The 22,944-nt window shown below is 40.6% G+C and overlaps 1 protein-coding gene across 1 annotated transcript; it reads right to left on the bottom strand.

Moving 5' to 3' along the window:
- Nucleotides 1-3,308: 3,308 nt before the first annotated feature.
- Nucleotides 3,309-22,210, bottom strand: SNX8 (sorting nexin 8). The gene is made up of 11 exons (XM_009706944.1): nt 22,177-22,210; nt 15,189-15,379; nt 12,438-12,555; nt 9,219-9,340; nt 8,770-8,850; nt 7,630-7,790; nt 7,092-7,224; nt 5,915-5,983; nt 4,967-5,116; nt 4,410-4,559; nt 3,309-3,507 (listed from the first exon to the last, which is right to left on the bottom strand). Exons 1-11 carry the CDS (start codon nt 22,208-22,210, stop codon nt 3,394-3,396), a joined length of 1,323 nt encoding a protein of 440 aa, XP_009705246.1. The 3' UTR covers nt 3,309-3,393.
- Between the last annotated feature and the right edge of the window lie 734 nt (nt 22,211-22,944).

Raw genomic sequence — 22,944 nt, 5'->3', positions numbered from 1 at the left:
AGTCTCAGGTTCTCAGCTGTTTACTACCCTGGTATCTCCACGACAGATTTGAGAGACAGTGACGGAAAGATTGGAGGCCTTTTCTACCATTACTATTTTGAACACGTGAAAGTCCCCGTGACCTCAAGCAATACACAGAAAGCTTCCATTCAAGAAGGCACGTTAACTCTTTGGCGCTACATCTTACAGGAGCATTGGCTCTTGGATAGGCAGCACACACTCTTCTGTTAGTCTTCTGATTTGATTAGTGTTTATTGCAGTCTACCCAGCTATCAGCAATGGAACCAACTTCATTAAGTCTTCTTCTCACCCTTGCATATAGCTAGGCTGTTTGCTGCAGAAGGCAATAGCATGGAGGTGAGAACCATTTTCACTACATTGACTCAGGGAGACAGACAACCGAAGTCAGCTTGATTGATTCCCTGGTGCATTCCTCTAGAGGAAGGAAGCTGTACTGGATGCTGCTTCCAAGTCTGACAGATCCCTAAACTAAACAGAACAAATACAGTAAGGAAATCCCTCACATACTGAGGTAAACGTAATAGTGCTATTTGCACACTGACCAGTCTCCCAAAAATAAGGTTTGCAAACTAAGGATCATATGAAATAGTGCATGGATGTATTTAGGAATGAGACAGAAGCTTGACAGTCCAGTATGAAATAAACTCTGAAAGTGCCATTAGCTCTATCAGCTTTGGGAATACTAGGCCTATGTTCTCAAAAATATTAGGTGAAGAGAGTAAAATCAAAACAAGAGAACCCCACCCCCAAAACTGCTCTCCTCAAAGAGGCAAGGGCTGACAATGGAGGAACGGGTGTTTTCTCAAAACAACATCATTCCAGTTTCTTCATAGGTCATGTGGTCTGTGCTTACCATTATTTCAGTCTCTGCATTTGGATTGTAGAATTCTTGCTTTGAAGGAGTACAGGAAAGAGGAGTTAGTCTAAAGCCCAAATGTGGTTTTGATGTTTGTTTTTTGTTTTTAAAGTCCAAAATTGTACCTTTTTTCTAAAGGCAAGAAGCGCAAAGTTCCATTCAAGCTAATACTTTGCAAGTGCTCCTACAGAACATAGCCCAGTCATCTACCCTGGCCAGAAAAGTTACGCGGAAGATCCATCACATAGATACCAGATCTTGCCCCAAAATATACAGTATTTTCTAAATTTGACTGTTCACCACATCAGGCAAACAAGGCTAAATGAGAGAGGATGGGTATTAAGACTAAGCAAATGACCGGCCATAACCAGCCAGCACCTTCTAAAGATGCTAAGAGTGAAGAGCATCTAAAAATACAGTAACACGCCTTCTGCACTTTAACCACAAACTATCTTCCTCATCAAGACAAGGTTAAGCAGAAAAACCTTTTGTGCCATTCTTGAGATAATATCTTCTTTGTTACTGTACTGTGGAAACATTTCCCTCTCCAGCCAATTTGCTGTGGCTTGTGAGCAGAATCTTTTCTTCAGGAGAGAGAATCAAATCTGTCACAGCCGTTTGCAGTTAACCTGTCTCACTGGACAAAGCCAATATGCGGGAGGAAACACTCAGAAGAGGGTTAACATTTTAATTCCTATAAAAAGCTCTTAATAACACATTCTGAGCAAGGTTGTTAAACAAGACACCTTGCACACTCCTTAAGGCCCAGCACCCAAGAAATTCACCCATATAAATGCACTTCACCACATTTTGAGGGGTGCGTGTAATGGTTATGCCTGCCTCATGAAACTGGGCAAGTAACTTAATATCTTGCTTCCAGCTGAAGAAACTAACCCATAATTTCCACCCGCACTAGGAAGAGCTTAATGTTGCACTGAATTTTCTAAATAAAAAAAAAGGAAAAAAAAGGAAAATCACCTTTGTGATTGGAGGATTTAAATATATTTCCTGCTAACAGGGAAGTTCCCCAATGGGAAAATACTGTAACGGTTCCAGTCTGACAGTGAGCACCCATCCTTGTTAATGTGTTTCCTTTTTACCCCCTCAAAGAAAACACTAAAAAGCCAAGTCTCAAATTCCCCTTTGGCAGCTATTTTGGCCTCAGAGAAGTTAGGTTCAGGGGAGCCCTGTTCGCGTAGAGTTTCGCTGCATACGTTTGCAGTTTCTTCAATTATCAGTTTCTCTGGAGGATATGCACAATTTCCCCTAAGGTAACATGACATGCAAGTTCTCCTCCTACCCTTTGCCTCGTCAGCGAAAGTCACCAGAGATACAAAGTGAAACATGGACAACGTTCAGTCCCTTTATCACAATCACAAATCATTCTGAAAACCCCATTACCAAGGACCGTGCTATTTTGAGAGAGAGAGAACTGTCACTTAATTGTCTTCTCCTCTTCACAAACACGCTCCAATGCTACCCACAGCCAGAAAAAAGAATGACAGTAACATCCTGATAAATACCGATTTTTTTGCTAATGAACTGTATCAGCATTATGTCCCGGGATACTTCATCTGATACTAGACCAAACAAAATACCAGCCTTTGGGTCAGCAGCTCCCCAATAGTACTGAACAGCTACTCAACAGATGGATGTCAGAACCTCCAGAAGAAAATAAACAAGCTACCTTGTAGCTGTTCTGCTCGTATAGTATGAGTGGTTCACAACTCAGTGTTTTATTCAATTATCCTCTCATTTAGCCAGGCAAACTCCTCTGAGTTCCTGAATCCAGTTGTCTTTGGCCCCAAACTGAAAAATATGGGTAAGTCCCTAGGCTGCCCTGCAACCATTAGCTGAAACGCCCAGACAATCCAGTCTGCCTGGCCTCACTGGGAAAAATCACCGTCACACAGCAGCACTGACCTCTACCCAGCTGGGTTAGCGAATCCAACCACTTCATTCATGTATTTTGTGCTAAGGTCTAGCAGTAAGAAATCAAATCCAGACACCTATCAATGGGATGGGGGATGGCTTTCAGCTTCCCTGATGCACACATGTCCTAACACAGGCCCTCCCAAGCTTAAAGGGCAATCCACCTCTACTACAAGGAAGTGCTTCAGATATTCTGTTGATGTCGGCACTTCAAAGATGTGCAGAGATGTGTCACCATGTGTGCAGACAAACATTACTGGAGTACTGTTAGTACAAGGTGCAGAGGCACCAGCAACAACACTGCAGCACTCACGGCACCAGGTCACATCCTGACCCCATGAAGAGTGACTGTAGTATAATGAACATCAGCTCTGTCCCAGAGCATTTCAAAATTAAGAGATTGTCTCCGTATGTTCTGCCCCACATCCAGTCTGTCTAAATCAGAGAGCAGCTCAAAGCAGCACTATTAAAAAAAAAAAACAAAAAAAAAACCACAAGCTGGAGGATTCATTCTAACATCTGGAGGTAGAGGTCCCACCCCTTCATTGGCTGCACTTCTTGCTCTATGCTAGATGCTCAGAGCATTAATTGGAGAAGAAGTTTCCCTCTGGAGGTGACAATGGTGGAGTTGGCATACTGCTAGATCCCACGAAGAGGCAGCTCAACTTCGGCTTCAATTCATTCCAAACTTTACTCATCTGTGAGTGGAAAAGGAGAGGAAATAGATATGACAACAAGGTAGGTAATCATCTCACCACACTGTATTTTAGCAGCAGTTTCAGAGTACTCAAAAGCACAACACAAATTTGCTGAAGTACTTTGGGGAAGTCCAACAGACCCAGATTGTCCCTTTCAGACTGGTGCTATAACGCAGCGCTCTCAACATCTTACTGAGCATACATGGAAGGGAGATTTCCCATACCTTGGTCAAATTCCTCACTGAAGGGAAGGAAGGGAGCTGAAGGACAAGAGACTTTTCTAATATAACAAATGCAAGAAAGTCTGTACATGGGGAATGCTGAAGGTCATATTTAGGGGTTAACAAAAGGGAGCTCTTGGATGTGGAGCAAAAACAAGGAAGTTGTTCCTTGTCGTATAATTTCTGCATAGCACAACAAAAAACAGATTAATCTAGCAAACACACATCATTCATTTCAGAACAGCCAGTTATTTAATGGTTGGGTCTTGAATCAACTACCTGTAGGGTAAGGCCATCTGCAGATGAGAGAAGTAAAAAAAAAAAAAAAAACCAGAACAAAAAAAAAAAAAAACAAAAACAAGCACAAAAAAGCAAATCAAAAACAAAAACACGACACAAAAAAAACTCCCCAAACAAACAAAAAACCAACCAAACAAAAAAACCACACCCACTAAAAACCACAGCAACTTGCTGCAAGAAGATACAGTCTTTTAGAGCAGTTAGAGGCCAGCCTTGATCCTCACCCTAAACTGGAAAGACCTTAGGTGACTTCTTAAGAAGTTATCAAAGATCCCACCAGCTGGACAGATGATTAGAGGAGGAAGGCCCACGGGTGAAAACAAATACATTCAAATTCTCATTCGGATCTGGCTAAAAAGAATACAATCCAGAAGAACTCACCTCTTTGTGACCCTGGATCTGGGAGTTGACAAAGGCCCCCAAAATGTGAGATGTGAGAGGCAGATAGATGTGGATAAGCTGTGTCTCCTGATGCAGGCAATACAGAGAGAAGTAATTCCGCAGCTCCATAGTTAGGATTGCATTTTCTTGCTGAAAGAAGAACAACTCCGTGAAATCCATTGCCAGGAAAAGAGTGCCACAGAGGTTCACTTGCAGCAGGAGAAAACAGCATTCCTCACCACACTAGCAATTCAAACACACACCAAAAACCTAATAAGGCAGTTCCAGGACCCATTTGATATGGCAGCAACTGCACTTTCCATCGTGCAGACTGTTGCTTTCCACAGCTCCTGCAAATGACATGTTGCCAAAGAGCCAGTAATAAATGCTGGGGAAAACAAATACATTTTCCGTGTAGCACAGCAGGTAGCTCAAATTACCACAAGCACAGGTTACCCTTTCAGCCTAATGACTTTCTGCAAATATGACTGAGCTACATAGCGGCACCATTGTAAGAGTCCAGTACCACCCTTTGCTCTCCCAGGCATCTGCCCTACCTCCACAATCCGAGACTCCAATTGCTCCACCGATTCTGGTTCTTTGTTCTGCACAGTGGCACTCATCATCTGCTTCTTCATCATGCTGTACTTATGCAATGCTCGCTGGTGCTTGTGCAATACCCCCTTCTCATGTCTTTCACACAGGTCCTTCACGGGAAAAGGAAAAAACAGGTACTTAGTGGAAGCTAAGAGACAGCAAGCACGCAAGCCAAGTACATCAGGAACACAAACACATTTTCACGCTTTACGTAATTTTTATGCTGAAGATTTTTGTTTCTTAGTTTTCAAGACAGTTAAAATATGCTGGCAGCTAAGAATTCAAGAAACAGAACTGCTTGGACCCAGATCAGGGAGCTTAAGAAGCAATCTGGAGCACCACTTCTGTCAACATTTTGGATCTTATCAGGCCTCTTATCTTTTGTGCCCTTCTCAATATTAAGTGCTGGTAATTAACTGTGCTAAGAGCTTGCTAGTGTCCTTCTACTTCAGTCCAGGCCTGGGAATGTCAAGAGAGGCTGCCACATACAGTTTCAGCAGGTGCTTCTAAAAAAAAGTGCCTTTGACTGAAAGATTACTATTAACAAAAATTCTTTCGTTTGTAATTGAACTTATGTCTCCATGAACAAATCAGTAGCGATCTAATTCACTGCTTTGACTCAAAAGCAGTCAAATGTGGAAAAAAAGTTAGCTGATCCATATAGTTCAAGCAGTCATATTTTTAAATTCCTTGCAGGGTTTGCTGCTTGGCAAGTTCTCATCACAAGCTGAGCTGATCAGTAAGGCTATAGAGCTAGCTACGGCCACTCCTCTCCCTCTGCCAGATGCCCAGTTTGCCTCTGAACTGGCCTCCCAGTTAGTTTTCCATCCAGTTGGCGTTACATCCTCTAAAGAGCACAAGCTCGCTCTAAACAACTTTCTCATTGGCAGAAGAACAGCAGAGCTCACTTTATAGGACTGGAGTAAATCCAGGAAAAGGTTCAGCTTCTCCACCACATCATTCTCTTCCTGTTTACCCTAGAAAACAAGGAAAAAAGTACATTTTATGTAAGCCTGGCAAGAACTGACATCAAGGTTCTTCACATCCTTACACCATGCAGGCCCTCCGCTGTATTCTCCAAGGGCACATCAACGCTTACACAACTGCATCAAAAATCTTTCAGACAGCACTGGAGTGTTTAGTCTTCAGTACGCAGAACAAAGATCTGACTGGAGCAGGAACAGCTTTTCCAATTGACTGATCATTATAACAAGAGGAGTTAGTTTCACAGTCCTGTGTGTCAGTCCTTTCAGCCCTCTCTGCCTGGAATTTCTTGCTCTTGCAGATTCCTCCAATCTTTCATCCTCCCTTCTTACAAGATAACTAATCCATTAAAGCTATAAATACCTGCATGTTCCCCATAATAGTTCATGCGTGAGAAGGCAGAGATGAGACATCGAGCCAAATTTCACTTCTTGTTTTTTTATTTTACTAAATACTGTCTTTTCTTCCTCCATCAATAGAGCTCTCTGGAGCATAAACTCTGGCGAAAAAGACCTGGTCTGACTGATCTAGTAAAGCATGGTGAGTATTTTAACACAATGAGATGAAGACAAGTGAAGACAAAACTATTACTTTTCCTTCCCAGACTGTCGTGTTCTCACATTATTCTAACAGTCATTATCACACTGCACACTTACACAGGAATATGCTGCTTCTGTCTGAATGACTCTCATGTAATGTTTCAGTACATGAACGTCAAAATTTAATTCAGAAATAACTTCTTCTGGATTCTCTGTAGCAATTAATAAGAGAGAACACAGGACTTTGACAGCTCAGTATAGTAGTGTAACTTAACTTGTCCAAGAACCATTATGACATTAAAAAAAGAAAGCAGGCTTTTCCCTCCTTTCTCTTGCCCATTATACTTTTTCCCATTTAAAAACAGTTCAGGTTTTTCATTCAAGCTTGAAAAAGCAAGTTCACGGTTGAAGATGTGAGTTTAGACTACAATCTCCCTCTTAACTCTTTAAGTACCTATGTTCACAGAACTCATGATTTAAGATGATTCAAGGCAGCAATGCACTTCCTTCATTTTACAGGGAAAAAAAAAAAAAAAAAAAAGAAAAAAGGTAAAGAACTCACCTGCTGCACAGCCTTATCTGCCAGAAGTGCAAATTCAACAGACAGACCCTTCAAGGCTTGTTTCAGAGTCCCCCATGTGCTATTATTCAAAGCAGCCCAGGATGGAAGCGGTGTAGTGTCTGAGCCCAAAGCACTAGGAGAGAGAAGTAGTATTCAAATCTAGGAGACAAACTCCACTAAGTAGATACACTTATTTGCAGAGAGCAGTTCAGAGTTTCAAATCTGGTTAGCTCACAGTGCTGAGCTATTACTGCACAATCACAAATGTAGAGCTGTGGATATACTGGGGGAAGAGACAATAAAACCAGTACCAGTCAATGTTTTTGTCTTTTCTTTTCTCTTGCTCTATGGAATGCAGCCTTAGTGGAAAGCATGCATTTTCCTCTTTCATAGCAGGAAAAATTTTATTATGACCTACAGCATGCATTGAAATATCCAGTCTTACCAGATCATTTGCAAGTAAACCTTACAACAGTTTTGAGTTCTGAAACAACAGTAGGAACGTTCACATTAGCAAATCCTCTTTCTCCCAACCTACCTTAGCTCCTTTCCAAATACGAGAAGATCTGAGGCATTATCAATGGCTCGAGAAGCTATCCTCTCTGCACGGTCCCGAAGCTTATAAAAGCTATTATAAATATTTCTGATGAGTTCCCTGCTGGCAGCAAACTGGGCCTGTATGTCAGCTGGAAGGAAGTCCTGAAGAAGTGCAAGAGAGGTTAACTAGTGGACAAATCAGAGGCACATTCACATATGTTAATTGTGGGCACATCATACACTCAGCAGAGAGAGACAGGTTTCCCTCTTGTGCTCGCTCTCTCACGCCATGCTGTAACAACCCTGAATAGATTAGCTTCACAATTTAGGTGTCCAAGTCAGATGTCATACAAACAACCCTAATTTCCAGAGGCAGAAAGAGGTTCAAATACTGGGTGTAGACAGAGTTGGCAAATCTGCAATTCTACTATGCAGTTAAAACAGGGTATGTGAGGTTTCAAGCTCACAGGTTCTGATCTGATGCTGCTACTAACTGCCAGCCTGGCAAAGTCAAGCATGCACTTAAAGTTCAGCTCTTTTTGACCTGTGTATCGCCGGTATAAGCCTGAATTAAGCTCCAGTTGCAAAACCTTCTGCTAGCATTGCAGGAACCTGAATAACAACTTGCTTTAAAATTGCTCAATGAACACAGTGAATATATATTTAAAACTTGCCATAGCACTAATCACTGGGATAAACAGATACATGGAGAACTTATAACTAACTTCTCTGTAACAGTCCAAATTACTCTGCTATAGGAAGAAGACAACAGACAGAACGACAGCATGAACACATGGAGAAGACATCAATCTATATACCAGCTTTCAAATTGTGCAGTATGTGCATTTGTTTGTTATGCAAGTACAAATAATTACTGAGAAACATGTTCTGAGCAGGATTCATTGTTTAATCTTTATCATATTAATGAACCAGCATTTAGCTAGAAATATCAGTCCCTTAAGAGTCAAGTATTTATTTGATTTTTTCAATAAAACTAGAAGTTTAAGGAGTCCTTCAAACTTTGGAAACAACTCTCTCCTACCTAAGGTCTCCATCATTCAACAAATGCCATAACTGATCCACCTAGAGGAGAGAGCCATTTAAATCAGAATAATATGTTGCAAGAAATTCATATACATACCTTGGCCTGGGTAGCTAACCTGCAGGTCATAAACTCATCTCCTACTCCCTGGACCAACTCTCTTAGCTTATTCTGTACATCCTGGAGAAGATATAGAATCAGATGAGCGGGAAAGAACTAAGTAACACACAGGCAGTTCATACAGGTCTCAGACATTGTAATAGTAAGGCCCAACTTGGCAGATACAGCTTTACCCAGGTTGGGTTTAATTCAAGGAAAAGCATAATATGTATTCCCGTAAGAACAGTTATCATTTTCAAAACACTATACTCCTGGCATTGAGTGAAATTACCTTCCACTTTCCAGCTGTAGAAATACCCACTGAGAAAAAATTCTCCTCATCATAGGGAGCAAACACGGGTAGGTCAAAAGCAATTCTGAACTCTATGCCCAGTGAAGCAGTTACAGGAAGACATGCAAACTCGAGACTATTGCTAACAAGTACTCACTGAGCCACTGAACGACAGAAAGAGTTTCAAGAGCACATCTTCTGAGAAAGGGGGATGTCGAGCCACCAGGTTTATGAAACGCTTCAGCGCTCTCCTCCTAGATTCTATGAATTCTCGATCAGCTACAGGAAGAAACATTAAATTTCAGTTAACGTACCACACGTTACAGCTGCTCAGAAAGAGAAAAAAGAAAACACTCAGTCCAACGATTTCCTTGTACTTATAACCCTTGATAAAGCACTGCAACAAAATCAAAGAATGGTTACCTATAGTCTGTCAGCTCCCTAAAACAGATCTTTTGGATTGACCATCAGATCAAGTATTCCTTCAAGTGGTTCTTGACTGAAATCCAGCATACATACTTCTGTGTGGTTATTTCCACAGGGGGGGGCAGGTAAGCAGGACGAACAACCAAGTCTAAGAACTGAAGCCTCCACTTACAAACTGTGGGCATACAAAGATTCTTCTTCCTCTGAATCAATTCCACAGCTGGTTGCCAGAGGGGATCTCAGTCTCTTCATGATTCCTGGGAAATGCAACACAACACACTGCTTCTTGTCACTGCAAAGATCACTGCCACTTGCAAAGTGATCACCCCACAAATAATTAAGGGTTTTTTTGCTCACTATGCTGAAGAATTAGCTTCAGTGTGCTGTACCCTCATCTGTCCCTCCTCCACACTTCTAAGTATTTTGGGGCTAGAGGGAGAATAAAGGGGCTTTTTTTTTTTTAGTTGTTTATTCAATACCCATCTTCTTCATGCAAGATGTCAGAAGTATTTTGGAAGACCTGCACAGCAATCTGCAGTACATCCATCCAGAATCCTTACTTGTCAAACTAAAAAAGTTCCACTCGTCTTCCTGAAACAGGAAGAATTTCAATCTGGCAATATTGCAGTAAAGCAGTAAATCAAAATTCCTGTAGTTTTTCAGGAAAGATGAAAAATTAAACTAAAATAAGATCGAAGGAAAAGAAAGCAGCACAGAACAAAATTAAAGAAATGCTCGTATCCATGACAATACTCATACCATGAAAGGGTATTCCTCTTTTGCCTCAGTTTTAAGTTGGGAGTTTGCTGGCTGCATGAACTCTCTACAATGATTCTTAGCACAGTATCACCCATCAAATGACTTTTCTGTCATTAGGGTTGCAGATCTTGATTTTGCATTGTTCATACTTTGGCCTACATGGAGATTTCTAAGTTACCTACTCACTTCCTACATGATCTGCCTCAGTTTGCTACTGTCCTCCAAAATAAGCAGAGCAGATGATCAATCTTTCTTCATCTGACAGATGGACAAAAGTAGACAATCATGAAAATAAGAGTGTAACTTAGTAGAGGAGCATACCAAGTATAAAACGCACATAGCTTTGCCCATCTGGCTCTGGGACTAAGGAGGTTGCACAAGTCACACGTCTATACTAATCCATCAAATCCTGTGTCCTGCAATTCCATTTGTCAGTCCATTAGCCTACTCAGAAACAAGAACTACCCATTCCATTTCCTTTTTCCTGTTTGTCGTTAACCTATTAAGACCACTTACACAGCTTTTCTATATGCAGAGTCACTGGACTAAAGGCAATCATCACTCTCTGCCTTAACACAGTTTTGGACTGTATAAGGACTGTACTCCTAGCACAGTTTAGGAACTAATCCTATCAGTTTTTTCTTGAACATATGATATCTATGCTAAGAAATGCACCGAGGAATACACAGAAATACCAACACCGGCAAGGCAAGGAAGTAACAGTGACTGACAAATGATATATATTGGTAGCTTCTTTCAATCATCTTCTCTCCACCAAGATCAATCAGAGATGGTCACTTTGCTTACAGATGTTGCATGAAGTGGAAATTCTGGAAATTCCGGCTGAGAACACTGAATCAGGTCAAATTCAATAAATAGGTTTTCGCAACTCCGAAAGAAAGGTCTGCACAATTTACATTCCATCACAAGAATATATGACCATTGAAGCTTTTCAGCACTACTATTTCGCTTTGTTCCAGTTCACTATACATCCCACTCTGCTCACTGTTTACCAGTTCCTCTTTCCTGTGGCAATACATGGACTCCTTGACTAAAATAAATTTACTGAAACATGGTAAGCTTAGCAGCATGGGCAGGAGACAAGACAGTGAAAATCTTGTTCTTTCACAGGTAAAGTACAAATCAAGACAGGATTTTATACAGTTATGTAACATTTGAAATAATAAAAGTTAAAAACCAGTGCGAATATTTCAGATTAGTGAAAAACATACCTGAAAGACCTTTGATATTCTTTCAGTCTTGGAGTACCTCATTGGTTTCTATTCTAACAGCTAAAATATACTTGAATGAACTGATACTCTGATTCCAGCCTCAGTTTTTAGTTTCTGGTTATCCTACGCAGATCAACAAACTCCTTTTTAGAACAGAAAAAAACCAAGGGTGATTGCTACTTTAAGGCAGTTGGTTCATCTGCCAGAAAGACATCTTTTTGTATATAAACTGAGAAAGTGTAATTACTATTGCCTGTATCATAAGGCTTCTGTGCAAAGTAATACTATAACAGGCAGTGCTGAAGCTGTTCACATAACATCACTGTTCACCAGTCCTTTTTAGGTGAGTGTGAGATCAGGACCCTACATTAACTCAACAGCATCAAGTATACTCTCATTGGAGAAGCAATTTTGCTGGTTTTACACAATCAGCTCCTCTGCAGTTTTAAGCTTTTTAATATAGATTTTTATTTTTTTAAAAAAATCTTTATTCTTCTCTCGCTATAGAAAAACAACGGGATTTCCACAAGTCTTTTCTGTTCTGAACACTTCACAAAACAACACACTACTGTTCAACAGTGTGGTAGTAATTCTACACTCATAGCACTACAGCACCGATCATCATAACTTATCTTCCTAAAAACAGTACCTGCAACTCTGCCATGCTCTGGTAGAATCTCACACCAGACCTTACCTCAAATCCTACCAAAAAAGTCATTAGATACTGAACTTCCACAGTAAAAAACCCCACTGAAATTTTACATTAATGTCTTACCTATAGGGAATTTCTAGCATGGCAGTTATTCACACCTCCAAATTGTGTATTATAACCTCAAAGTTTTTTTCTGAGCCAAGCAGAAGCAAAGACTTTCGATCTATTAAACATTTCTTTTCAACAGTATCACCTTGATCATGCTTGCACCACAACCCCTCCAGTCAAAAGAAAGACCCAGGTTTACCTCCCAGCATCCTCTTTGGTGGAAGTGCTGGCACCATACGGTATGGAAACTTCTGAAGCAGCATCTCATGGAACACCACAAAATCATTATATCGCCTGTAGACCGAGCATTTGAATCTCTGAAATTAAGGGTGAAGAATAAATCAATACAGAGGCTGGACAATCAGCAGCATTTCCATATTATTATTTTTTTTTTTTTGCTATCAGCTGCACTGAAAACAAAAGGAAGAAAAGAAAGAAGCCACACTCCGAGACTGCAGAAACGACATATCGCTTCTCTTTAGAGGCCTTGTGGTGGGAAGGAGGGAGAAGACTCCAGAGGCAGCGACCTTGTGATTATGAATAGAGATGGCATTCTTCTAACTACAGTGTGTTGGGTTTGCGTGGCAAGGTTTTGGTAGCAGGGGAGCTACAGGGGTGGCTTCTGTGAGAAGCTGTTAGAAGCTTCCCTCATGTCTGATGGAGCCAATGCCAGCCGGTTCCAAGATGGAGCTGCCACTGGCCAAGGCTGAGCCCATCAGTGATGGAGGCAGCGCCTTGGGGATAACAGAGTTAAGAAGGGAGGGGGGTGTGAATTGACCCCAACCTCCATTCCCCATCCTCCTGCGCAGCTGAGGGGAGGAGGGAGAGAAAATCGGGAGTGACGTTAAACCTGGAAAGAAGGGAGGGGTGGGGGGAAGGTGTTTTAAGATTTAGTTTCATTTCTCAGTACCCTTCTCTGGTTTGATTGGTAATAAATTAAACTAATTTTCCCCAAGTCAAGCCTGTTTTGCCCGTGATGGTAATTGCTGAGTGATCTTTCCCTGCCCTTATCTCGACCCATGAGCCTTTCGTTATGTTTTCTCTCCCCCGTCCAGCTGAGGAGCGCAGTGATAGAGTGGCTTTGGTGGGCACCTGGCATCCAGCCAGGCTCAATCCACCACATACAGTCTTTTTGAGAATAAGATTTTCAGTTACATACTTAAGTCAGACTTCATTCACGCACAAGATGAAAGAGACTATGAAATGGAGAGGAAGAGGTTTCCCAAGAAACTACAAATAACCCTAAATCTGCTGTGGTTCCATACCATTACTCCCTCCAGCTCTCCAGTCTTCCAATTTAGATAGAAGATTTAGAAATGGGGCCAACACTCTTGAAAGTGCTCGAGAGACCTCCTTTCTTGAAGTACTGCAAGTCCCTGAGCTCTAGCTCTTAGGAACTTTCTCTAAATCAGTTTCAAATCCAGACATGGCAAAACAGACTTAGATCATGTTAAGCATTAGCCCAAATGACTGATGTTTTAAATGAACCTCACAAGAGAAAGAGAGACCTCTCACTGATGTTAGATCTATAAAAAAAGATTGAAAGTTCCTTTAAAATCTTAGTGCTTCACTCTACATTTCTTGAATCAATACACAGAAAAGGCCAAAGAAATTGTTCTTTCATTCCAAAAGGAGTTAGGTAGCAGCTAGAACAAGACACTTAGGAGGTTGAAATCCTTTAAAAATAAATAAATAAATAAATAAATAACCCACAACCCCACATACTATTACCACAAATTCAACCACTGGAGCAGCTAATACGAAAGACTGCACAACACCATACTCCTTCTCACTACATTTGCATTGCACATCATCCACCACTTACTGTGGCACTATACATTTTCAAAAATAAAGCAATGAGGCATATAACTGGAGCACAATGGACACAGCCCCTAGGGCCTTCCTCTGTCTGCTTTGAAATCTGATTGTTGATTTGTGTTGCAGATCTTAGACGAATCTCAAGGCCAAGCTATGCTTCTTTTTGAGGAAGTATCATTCTACAGCTACAACTGTAGGAGAGATGACAGCAACTGAAAGGAATCGGTAATAGGTTGCTAAATTCAAAACCTAGAGAGACCACCAGGGTCACAGAGTCCTGAGCCCTGAAATCACAGGCAAAAATAAACATTGAGTCCTGGAAAGCCCACAGAAGCGTTCACTGTGTCTGCCCTTTCCCCCTCACAAGAGTCTTTGACAAACTTACAGACATCAATCTAAAACACCTAAAGCCCCCAACATCACTACAGACGAGTGACCCAAACGTGTCACTGAATATGTACAACAATGAATACAACAATTTGAGCACTACTCAATAACTGACATTTTGGTGGCCTGGGAGAAGTAAATTGCTCATGGTCTACCTTGAAGTGGACAGATTTCTTCTTGAAAAAAAAAACCACACAGAAGCTACTGGAGAGCTATTTCACTGGCCACTCTATAAATAGGAAAAGACATACATCATCTTCAATCTTCCCTTATAACAAGAGAAGAACCTATAGGTCAGGATTGGGGCAAGTAAACTGGAAGTGGCGTAGACTGTGCAGAAGGATTTGCAGTACCTTTTCTGTTTATAAAGGATTTCAGTTTAGCACTGCTAATACAATTTCTTCACTAGCTCAAAATAGTTTGAAATATCCAGCCTATACCAATCTGTTACGAAAACACTGAGTTTTCAATGTTACACACCTGCTCTTGTACAGAGATCAGGTTTCAAGTGAGTAAACTAGCAGACCATCCATCAGACCTCAGTTACAAGAGGCTCCATGCTGCAGAAGCCCAGGTCAAGAAAGCATAGTGCTACTGCATTAAAAGCAAGCCCATACACCTGGGCTACTCAAAACCAGCATCACCCAATATATCTATCAAATTAGTCAACACTTTGTCAACAGCAACTGCACAGACATTCTTAAGACGATACATTCTTACCAAGACCAATGCTTGTTCACATTACCTTGCTGGAAACCTCGTATTCCACATGTTTCAGAAAAAGGCCCTTCTTCTCAGGTATAAGCTCCACCTGCACACTATCCTTGCTCAATAACTCTTGTAGGGTGTGGGAAAGCAGCAGTGGATTTCCCTGGGGCGCCTGCATTAGAAACTGTTCCGGTTCCCTCGGTTCATTTACTGGAGGCTTTGCCAAATCTAAAAGACAAAAGGAAAAACAGTCCAGCAGACCTGATAAGACAAAGTAAAAGAAGTAGCCTTAGAATATTCTGTTCCCTTGCTCCGTGCTCCCACAGTGGTGCAACACAACCAGAACAGTCAAGCCACTCCCCCAGGAGGCTTTGCTACTTCGCATAAGTTCAAGACATTGGTACCTCCCTCTTCGCAACACCCAGGAACATCACCAATTATACCGAGTCAGAAAGACATCTCTACTAAGCAAAAGAAGAATCACAGGCCAAATTTGTTCTGTGAATCAGCTTGGAGGCCTGCATTTCCTGTCTGTCCAGCTCCCACCGCAGCAGGATCTGCCAAAATGAACAAAACCCTAGCTCAGCACTTTTGGATCCTGCCTAGAACAACTCATGGAAGGAAAGAAAATGTGTTATTTTACTGCGCTGCAGAAATTTAATACATTCATTTTACATGTCATTACAAAGGAAGGAGACACTTTGTTTGACATGATTTTATTAAACTCTATGATAGTACGCTAGAGTGGACATAAATTACAATAATTTACTATGTTAATATACTTAAGTTCAAGAGTAGGGGAAAAAAGGTTCCTAATAAGGGCTACCAACCCAACAATTCCTCAGTCACAGCAAGCTCTGGTAAAATATTTCAAATATACCTGTTCCACTGCTTGGAGCTAAAAAACAAACAGCTTTAGACAGTGAATTCAACCATAGCTGGACAGCTTTGGACAGAGAGATTCTAACTGATTCTCAGCCAGACGCAAAAGTAAAAAAAGACATCTCTTAAGAATATGGCCCTGGAGGACAAACTACATCAAAGGAGGAGCAAAGGTGGTGATTCAGAGTACTCTCTTATCAAATAACTGACTGCAGCCCATTACCTCAACTTGACTTCATAACTATACATATTATGTGACTGTAAACTAAGTTTACATTGTTTTTCAAATCAATCCTTTTCTTCTACCTATTTCACACATAAGAAACAGGGTGAAAAATGTTGATATAGCCCTGGAATTTATTCAACCCATATACAAGTTCTGTTCTCCAGTCTGGAACAGGTGGGTTGCTTCCTCTCTGTATATGTCTGTTTAAGAGAGATACTGCGAGCAAGCTCTTTTACAAAACAAGTTGAATCCACTGATGTAAAGTTACGTAGAAAAGCTAGGCAGTATTAATCATCCCTTCCTTGCCATTGTGCAGAAGTTATACACCTTCTTAAACACATCTAAAATTTTGAGAACACAAAAAGACAGTAACGTTATAGAAGAGAGAACCATTTCTTTTAGCTCTGATATATAGTTCAAAAAGTTGTTAACTGTGTAAGAAATTAACTCAGGGAAGATAAGAACTCATATCCTTAACTTGAAAGCACTGACCTCCTCCTGATAAGGATTTCCCACCTGTTCCTTCATATGCTCTAGGCCCTGATAAATGGGGAAAACAGATAATCTCCGATTCCTCAGATACACAACTTCAGAATAGACACTTTGTTCCATAAAACAGCTTAAGGAAACCAAACCAAATCCAGGACAAATGACCTTATCCCACATGTCTCATCAGGCTTCAGATTCCTGCTAACGTGACTCAGAGAAGCAAGTCTTAACACCTCTGCTTTAATAGGCTAATATATCACCTACTAACCCCACCTACATAGCAGGTCCTAAAAAGTTCCAGCTACCTGCTAGAAATTTGTGGTAAGATAATGCAAGCCAATTCAATGTTGACATGGGATACTGTTGGATAAAGTGATAATATATCTGTACAGCCACTCTTCAGACAGATGCTGAACTGAGAGGCAGAGGAAGAAAGAAACTTCAAAATACAGATAGCAGGGCAAAAGATTTTCTAGTGTCAAAAAAACCCACCTGATCTTTCATGGGGCAGCAAAGTATAATAAACCACACTATGAAGTGTCAAAAACACACACAAAAAGAACTATGGAAAACACAAGACAGCCTTGCTCTCCAGAGCAGCGGTTCTCTGAGTGCACACCCTTGTAATTTGTGGTTTTAATCACTCAAGACACATCAATGAAACGCAACACGACACAGGAGATTTTGTTACTCCTCCAACGTGCACACGCACACACACACACAGAATTCCACAGTCCTCTGTGACGCTAAGCCACTGGCTCACATTGCAGAGGCAGTCACTGCATGCTAGCCCCTAAAGAGGGGCTAGCCAAAATGCAACCTACCTATTTCCCCAAAAGCAGTGCCAATCTGTACTCATACAACACTCCTCCTGCCTACTGATTCACCCTCCCTGCTTTTCACCTTTCTGCTGGCCAACGGACAAAGCGAAGCCTTCACAGCACAAACTATTCCCTAAACTTGGGCTCAGCGCTGTCTGGTAAACTACTGAAACTCCCAGTGGAAAAAGACAGGTATCAGGAGAAAAGATTTATAGGATGAACCATGAATCCTTCAGTATTTCATCTGTAAGTCCTCACACCTCCAGCATGATCAGTCAAACTGATATCGAGGACTCAGACTCATTAGTGACCTGAATGCCCCATAAGACAACTACAGAGTGCAGCCCCATAGAGAGATCTAGACAAGACTCAGCATTCCTTTGACAATTCAGTCACGTTGCTCTTTTCATTTGCAGTACTTTGCCAATTTTCATCAAGTTATTCTCTAAATTTGCTTTCTAAGATTTACCTACGGGAAATGCCTTCTCTTTATCAGCAGTTCACACACTTGGCTCTTCCTGAAATATTCTGTAGCTTCTTTAGATCTCAACCTTGTCTAAATGTGTGAAATCATACAAATCACACAACCATACAAACAAGTTCGAATAATTACTGTTTAATTAATAATCTCAGCATGTTCCATATCAACAAGACAGCTACTCAGAGCGTATTCACACCCTCAAACACTTCTCTGAGAACACAATGAGATGACTTGGGAACATCTGTTAACCTGCTTTAGTAAACACTTACAGTGGCATTAACACTAACTCTGCAGAGCAATATATACTGAAGCTATTCTTCAGCCCATTTTTCATTCTACTTACTAAAGAGTCAATTCAGAAACAGCCTCAAGAGCCCTGGCCAGGAATGGTGGATAACAATGGGAACTCATTGGTATGAGCTCCTGTGTTCAACCCGTAAAAGGATTTACGTGCATTGTAACAAAACAACTTAATGCTTCCCATCATGCACTCTCTGCTGGATAACAGCTAATTTTGAAAACATTCCCTTTGGTTTCAGCAGATCGTTATCTATTAAAGTTTATATACATACAGCAGCAAGTGAATACAGAAATGAGGTATGGAATGGTCCCCTGGAACACAGGGAAGCAGATAAATAAAGATCAGCTTTTTCTGTGCAAGCTGGGCTTTTGCTACTGCAGAGTTTCTTAATCTGTTGTCAATAAGATACCAGGAAGTGGCCTGGTATAACTGAAAACAATTTGATATAGAAGTTAAAAAGAATATATATATGCATACATATGCAAACAAGAAGGCAACAAGATGACAAGAAATAAAAGTGTAAAGAAGTATTCAAAGCACGGCCCAAATTTTTGTCTGGTGGTAGAAGAAAACAACTATGAAAACAGTGCATAATACTTTTTTTTTTTTTTGTAAAAAGTCAAGTAGCCTTTGTACTGAAAAGAGTTGAGAAATTTACCCAGAGAACAACTGAAATAGAAAGCTTCGCTACTTTATACCACACATTTCACACTTTAGTTAGTGTCCAACTTTCATTACTTCCATTCATATAACTAGACAGCAATCTGCCCTCTAGAGAGTTACCAGTTTCCTCAATCAGAATTTCTAAAATCATGCATTTATGAATCCCAAAGTAGAATTTCAAGTGTCTGATTAGCTGCACAGAGGTTTTAAATGTAAGCAAGCACATATAGCAGAGAAGGGCAATGCAAGGGCTGGAAGCATATATGGTAAAACACAATATAGATCTTCCTTCCCTATTTAAGTTCTGACAACCAAATTTGGAGGCCTTATCTCCATTTTACAGATGGCTGCTACTAATAACTCTTTATTGCACCACAGTGCTAATCAGATAAATTTATAAGACACACTTAAGGAGAAGGTGCCATAGAATTACTTGTTACATTAGTAACAGATTTTCTAGAAGGAAAAAGGAGTCTGAAAGGAAGCAAAGCCTGTAGGAAAACTAGCTAAGATTTCTTCCCCATCATCACAGGTCAGGGCCGTGCAGAGCAGAGGTGATCCAACTCATGGGAAATGCAGGGGAGTACGAGGACTGACTATTTCTGTACACAGATAACTCAAATTTCTCCCTGGCAAAAATGAAGGCTGCATTACAAACTCCTGGGCCAGGAATACTAAAGCAGCAACGTAAATATCATTCATCAGCATTTCCCTTTCCTTTCTGTCTTCTCGTGAAAAGCCTCAGGAATTATGGAAATGCTTTTCCCCCTTATGTGTCAAACACATTCCTCCGTAAATCCAGAATTCAGTGTCCACATCAATCTCTCCGAAAGCTAGCGCAGATTTCAACTACAACTTCAAATAGATTCCCTGACTCACTTTTTTTTTTTTTGGTAATTCTTACATAATTTGAAATCTGCTTTAAACAAGAAAAGAAAAACAGAAGTATCCCCCCCCCCAAAAAAAAAAAGGCAAACAAAACTTTCTTCCTATTAAATGCTTCACATACTTTTGAGACAACTGTATGCGACTTGTCTGGGGTGCTTTAAGGAATTTAAAACCATGCAATTCTTATTTAGAAAAGAGCAACACAAAGGAATCAGTCCATTTCATCTGACAAAGCTAACTGATACAGAGATCTACGTTCAGTGTGGAAGAGAGGTCCATATTTCTTACTGGGTACAAGAAAAGTAATCATATTTAGCTTTCTCAGTGCTGATATCAAATCTGCATCCTGCACTAGCTGGTCTTGGTTTTTTGGGTTGTTTTTTTCTTTCGGTGTTTTCTATTTTCCCCTTTGGTTTTTGAGGTATTGGGGGTTTTTTTGGTGGTTTTTTGTTTTGGGGGTTTTTCCCAACTAAGTTTAAGATTACTACTCAGCACTTGGTGCTTTTCAAGATGAAGTAGAGAAGTAATGGCACAACTCAAAAACAGGTGAGGTTTTCTAAGCTTTATTTAATAACAATTAAAAAGCACTAGCATTTCTGCATTCCCCTACAGCTGTAGGCCTCTAACCACTTCTCAAAATACCACAATCACATACTACAGCAGAAAAAACTCCAACACCAAGTTATCTCCTTCCAATGTCATACAGTAAATCTGTGTGACAGAACAAAGAACTAACTTTAAGTCTAGTGCCCTGTTCTTTTAACTCTGCTGTTAGATCATCAAATGATTAATTAAGTGATTTCCCAAGTCTGGGAATACAAGGAACACATTCCATTCACAAGTCAGCCATGGAGCCATACTGCCAAGCTGTAGCAAACACAATAAAGTGAGATGGAGCCACACACACTGAAGACATAACAGGATTAGGGGGAGAAAAGTCCATCAAGGAATGTTCCCAAAGACAACAGAGACAAAAAGTCAAATCCTCGCTAGGGCAATTTCCCAGCTCACAACGGAAGATTGTTAAACTATCATTCTTCACATCTGGCTCTAACAAAGAGGCTGGAAATGTAAAAATTCACACCTAAAAACGTAACCCAACATGCAGTAACACATACAACTGTTCTCCAGGAAACTTTTACAAGGGCATTTTAGCTTAACTACAAAACTGCAAAGTTTCCACAATCATCCTTCCTTTTACAGGTCAAGAAAAATCGCATCAGAAGAAATTGTTTGTCTTTTTGGTCTGATTCTCATCTTCCTTGCACATTTCTCACCCTCTTAATTACACTGGGGAAAAACTTGATCTTAACATTTAAGCACTAAAAAAATCACGTGCCACTCCACACACTACAGTTTCCCAATGGTCTTTTCACACATTTTCTAGTTAGAACAAGCTCATTCATACCTCAAATTCTGTTGAAAAGCAATTATCAAAGCTGTTCTCCTTTTATACCAGTTCCACGTGTCTGTAACTGATAAATTTCTCTCCATTAACCCACACCAATCCACTAAAACTTGAAGATTGCGAGGGAAGTCAGAGTGGTTATGTGCAAATTCTACTGTCTGCAACTGGTACAGCTCCCCCCCACCCACCCCCCGTCAAGCCCTCCTACAGGCTGCACATGTAAAGATTTACCACCAGAAGAAAAGGAGACACCCAGCTCCCTCCCCAGCCAACACACTTGAATTAGCTCCCTGCAAAACAGGCAAAATGGGAGCGAAAGCAAAAAACCAAAAAGTCAATACAAGCGACTTTGCAAAACTGACTTTAATGTATTGGACATCATCCTTTTTCTTTTCTCTCTTGATTGTGTTAAAGTACTTTTAACCCTGCAAAATAAAAAAGACAGCATTTGCATGTGCTGTCATAGGTGGGCATCAATGACTGCTGTCAGGACTCTCATTACTTGGGAGATTTAGATCCTCCCAGAATATTCACTAACAAACTGCTGATCTCCAAAAAAGTTACGTATGGGTGTGAAACTTCCAAGATCACTGAACCCACATCATGATGCTAGCAATAAAAACATTTCTGCTTTCATAGCATTATTTTTCTTTTGCTAAGATCATTAGATAGCTACTCTCAGAGTTCACTATATAATCTTTGTCAAAGAAAGCCAAATTTTCTAAATAAAGCTGAGTAGATCAGACAGTTACAGAAGCACCATCACCAGTGCCGAAGTTAACGAAATCAAGAATACTCTACTCACAGACAACGGTTTTATCTCTATAAGACTCCTAAAGTAGATGGTAAATCCATAATAGACATACCTGAACAAGCTCTCTCTTTGGTACAGTAGGACATTTTTTTTCCACAAAGGCTGCTGTTCAATATCCCAATATCTTACATCAGTCCTGGACAGAAATATTCCAAAATAATTTATTTATAAGCATTATCTGCATCAGGAGCATCACAGGCCTATCAAAAGCACACTCACACGGGATCCTGAATATAATCCAACCAAACCATTTTTCCCTTGCATTAAGTTTACCCACTTGTAATCTCTACTATTTTTTTCTTTCCAAACAGAGAAAAAAAATAAATAATATGCACAGAGCAGTAATTGCCAGTATGAAACTTTAGCCACCTTAAGAGAACTTCAGAGAACTGCATAAGCCTGCTTCCCTTTAAAAGTTTGCCTCAGTTTAACTGTATGAGTCTAACATGTTATTTTCTTAATTCACCCAGGAGCTCCTTCCATTTCTCATTTCACAACAAGTGCTGGCAGCATTCCACTGCAAGTTTCTTCATCTCAGACTCAGCTGCACTCTCTTAAAACTTCAGCGTCTGGAGCTGCTTCTTTTCACGCTGTATCTGCTTTTGGCTTGGGTGAGAAAGGAGAGGAGACGTGGCCTCTGACCGGAGCTGACTGTGACAGTGCCTATTTTTTTCTTCATAAATTTTCCCCGCATGCTTTAACGCGCCCCTGAGTCCATTTTAGCTAGCGGGGTGCGAGGGGACGGAATGAAGTCATTTCAGCACCCACAGAAGCGCTCCGCCACGTAACTATCGAGAGGAAAAGTTCTGGTTCGCACCCC

Source organism: Cariama cristata, unplaced genomic scaffold (assembly GCF_000690535.1).
Source record: "Cariama cristata isolate BGI_N322 unplaced genomic scaffold, ASM69053v1 scaffold5619, whole genome shotgun sequence".
NCBI classification, from domain to species: domain Eukaryota; kingdom Metazoa; phylum Chordata; class Aves; order Cariamiformes; family Cariamidae; genus Cariama; species Cariama cristata.
The sequence above is the reverse complement of the archived record's forward strand: the minus strand, read 5'-3'. Positions and strand labels throughout refer to the sequence as shown.

Excerpts from the sequence above, each read along its gene's own strand:
- SNX8 (XM_009706944.1), bottom strand. The coding sequence starts at position 22,210 with ATGTCCTACTGTACCAAAGAGAGAGCTTGTTCAG. Across the intron at positions 12,556-15,188 it reads AATACGAGGTTTCCAGCAAG|AGATTCAAATGCTCGGTCTA; the intron begins GTAATGTGAACA and ends CCTTAATTTCAG. Across the intron at positions 4,560-4,966 it reads TGGAGTCTCGGATTGTGGAG|CAAGAAAATGCAATCCTAAC; the intron begins GTAGGGCAGATG and ends TTCTTCTTTCAG.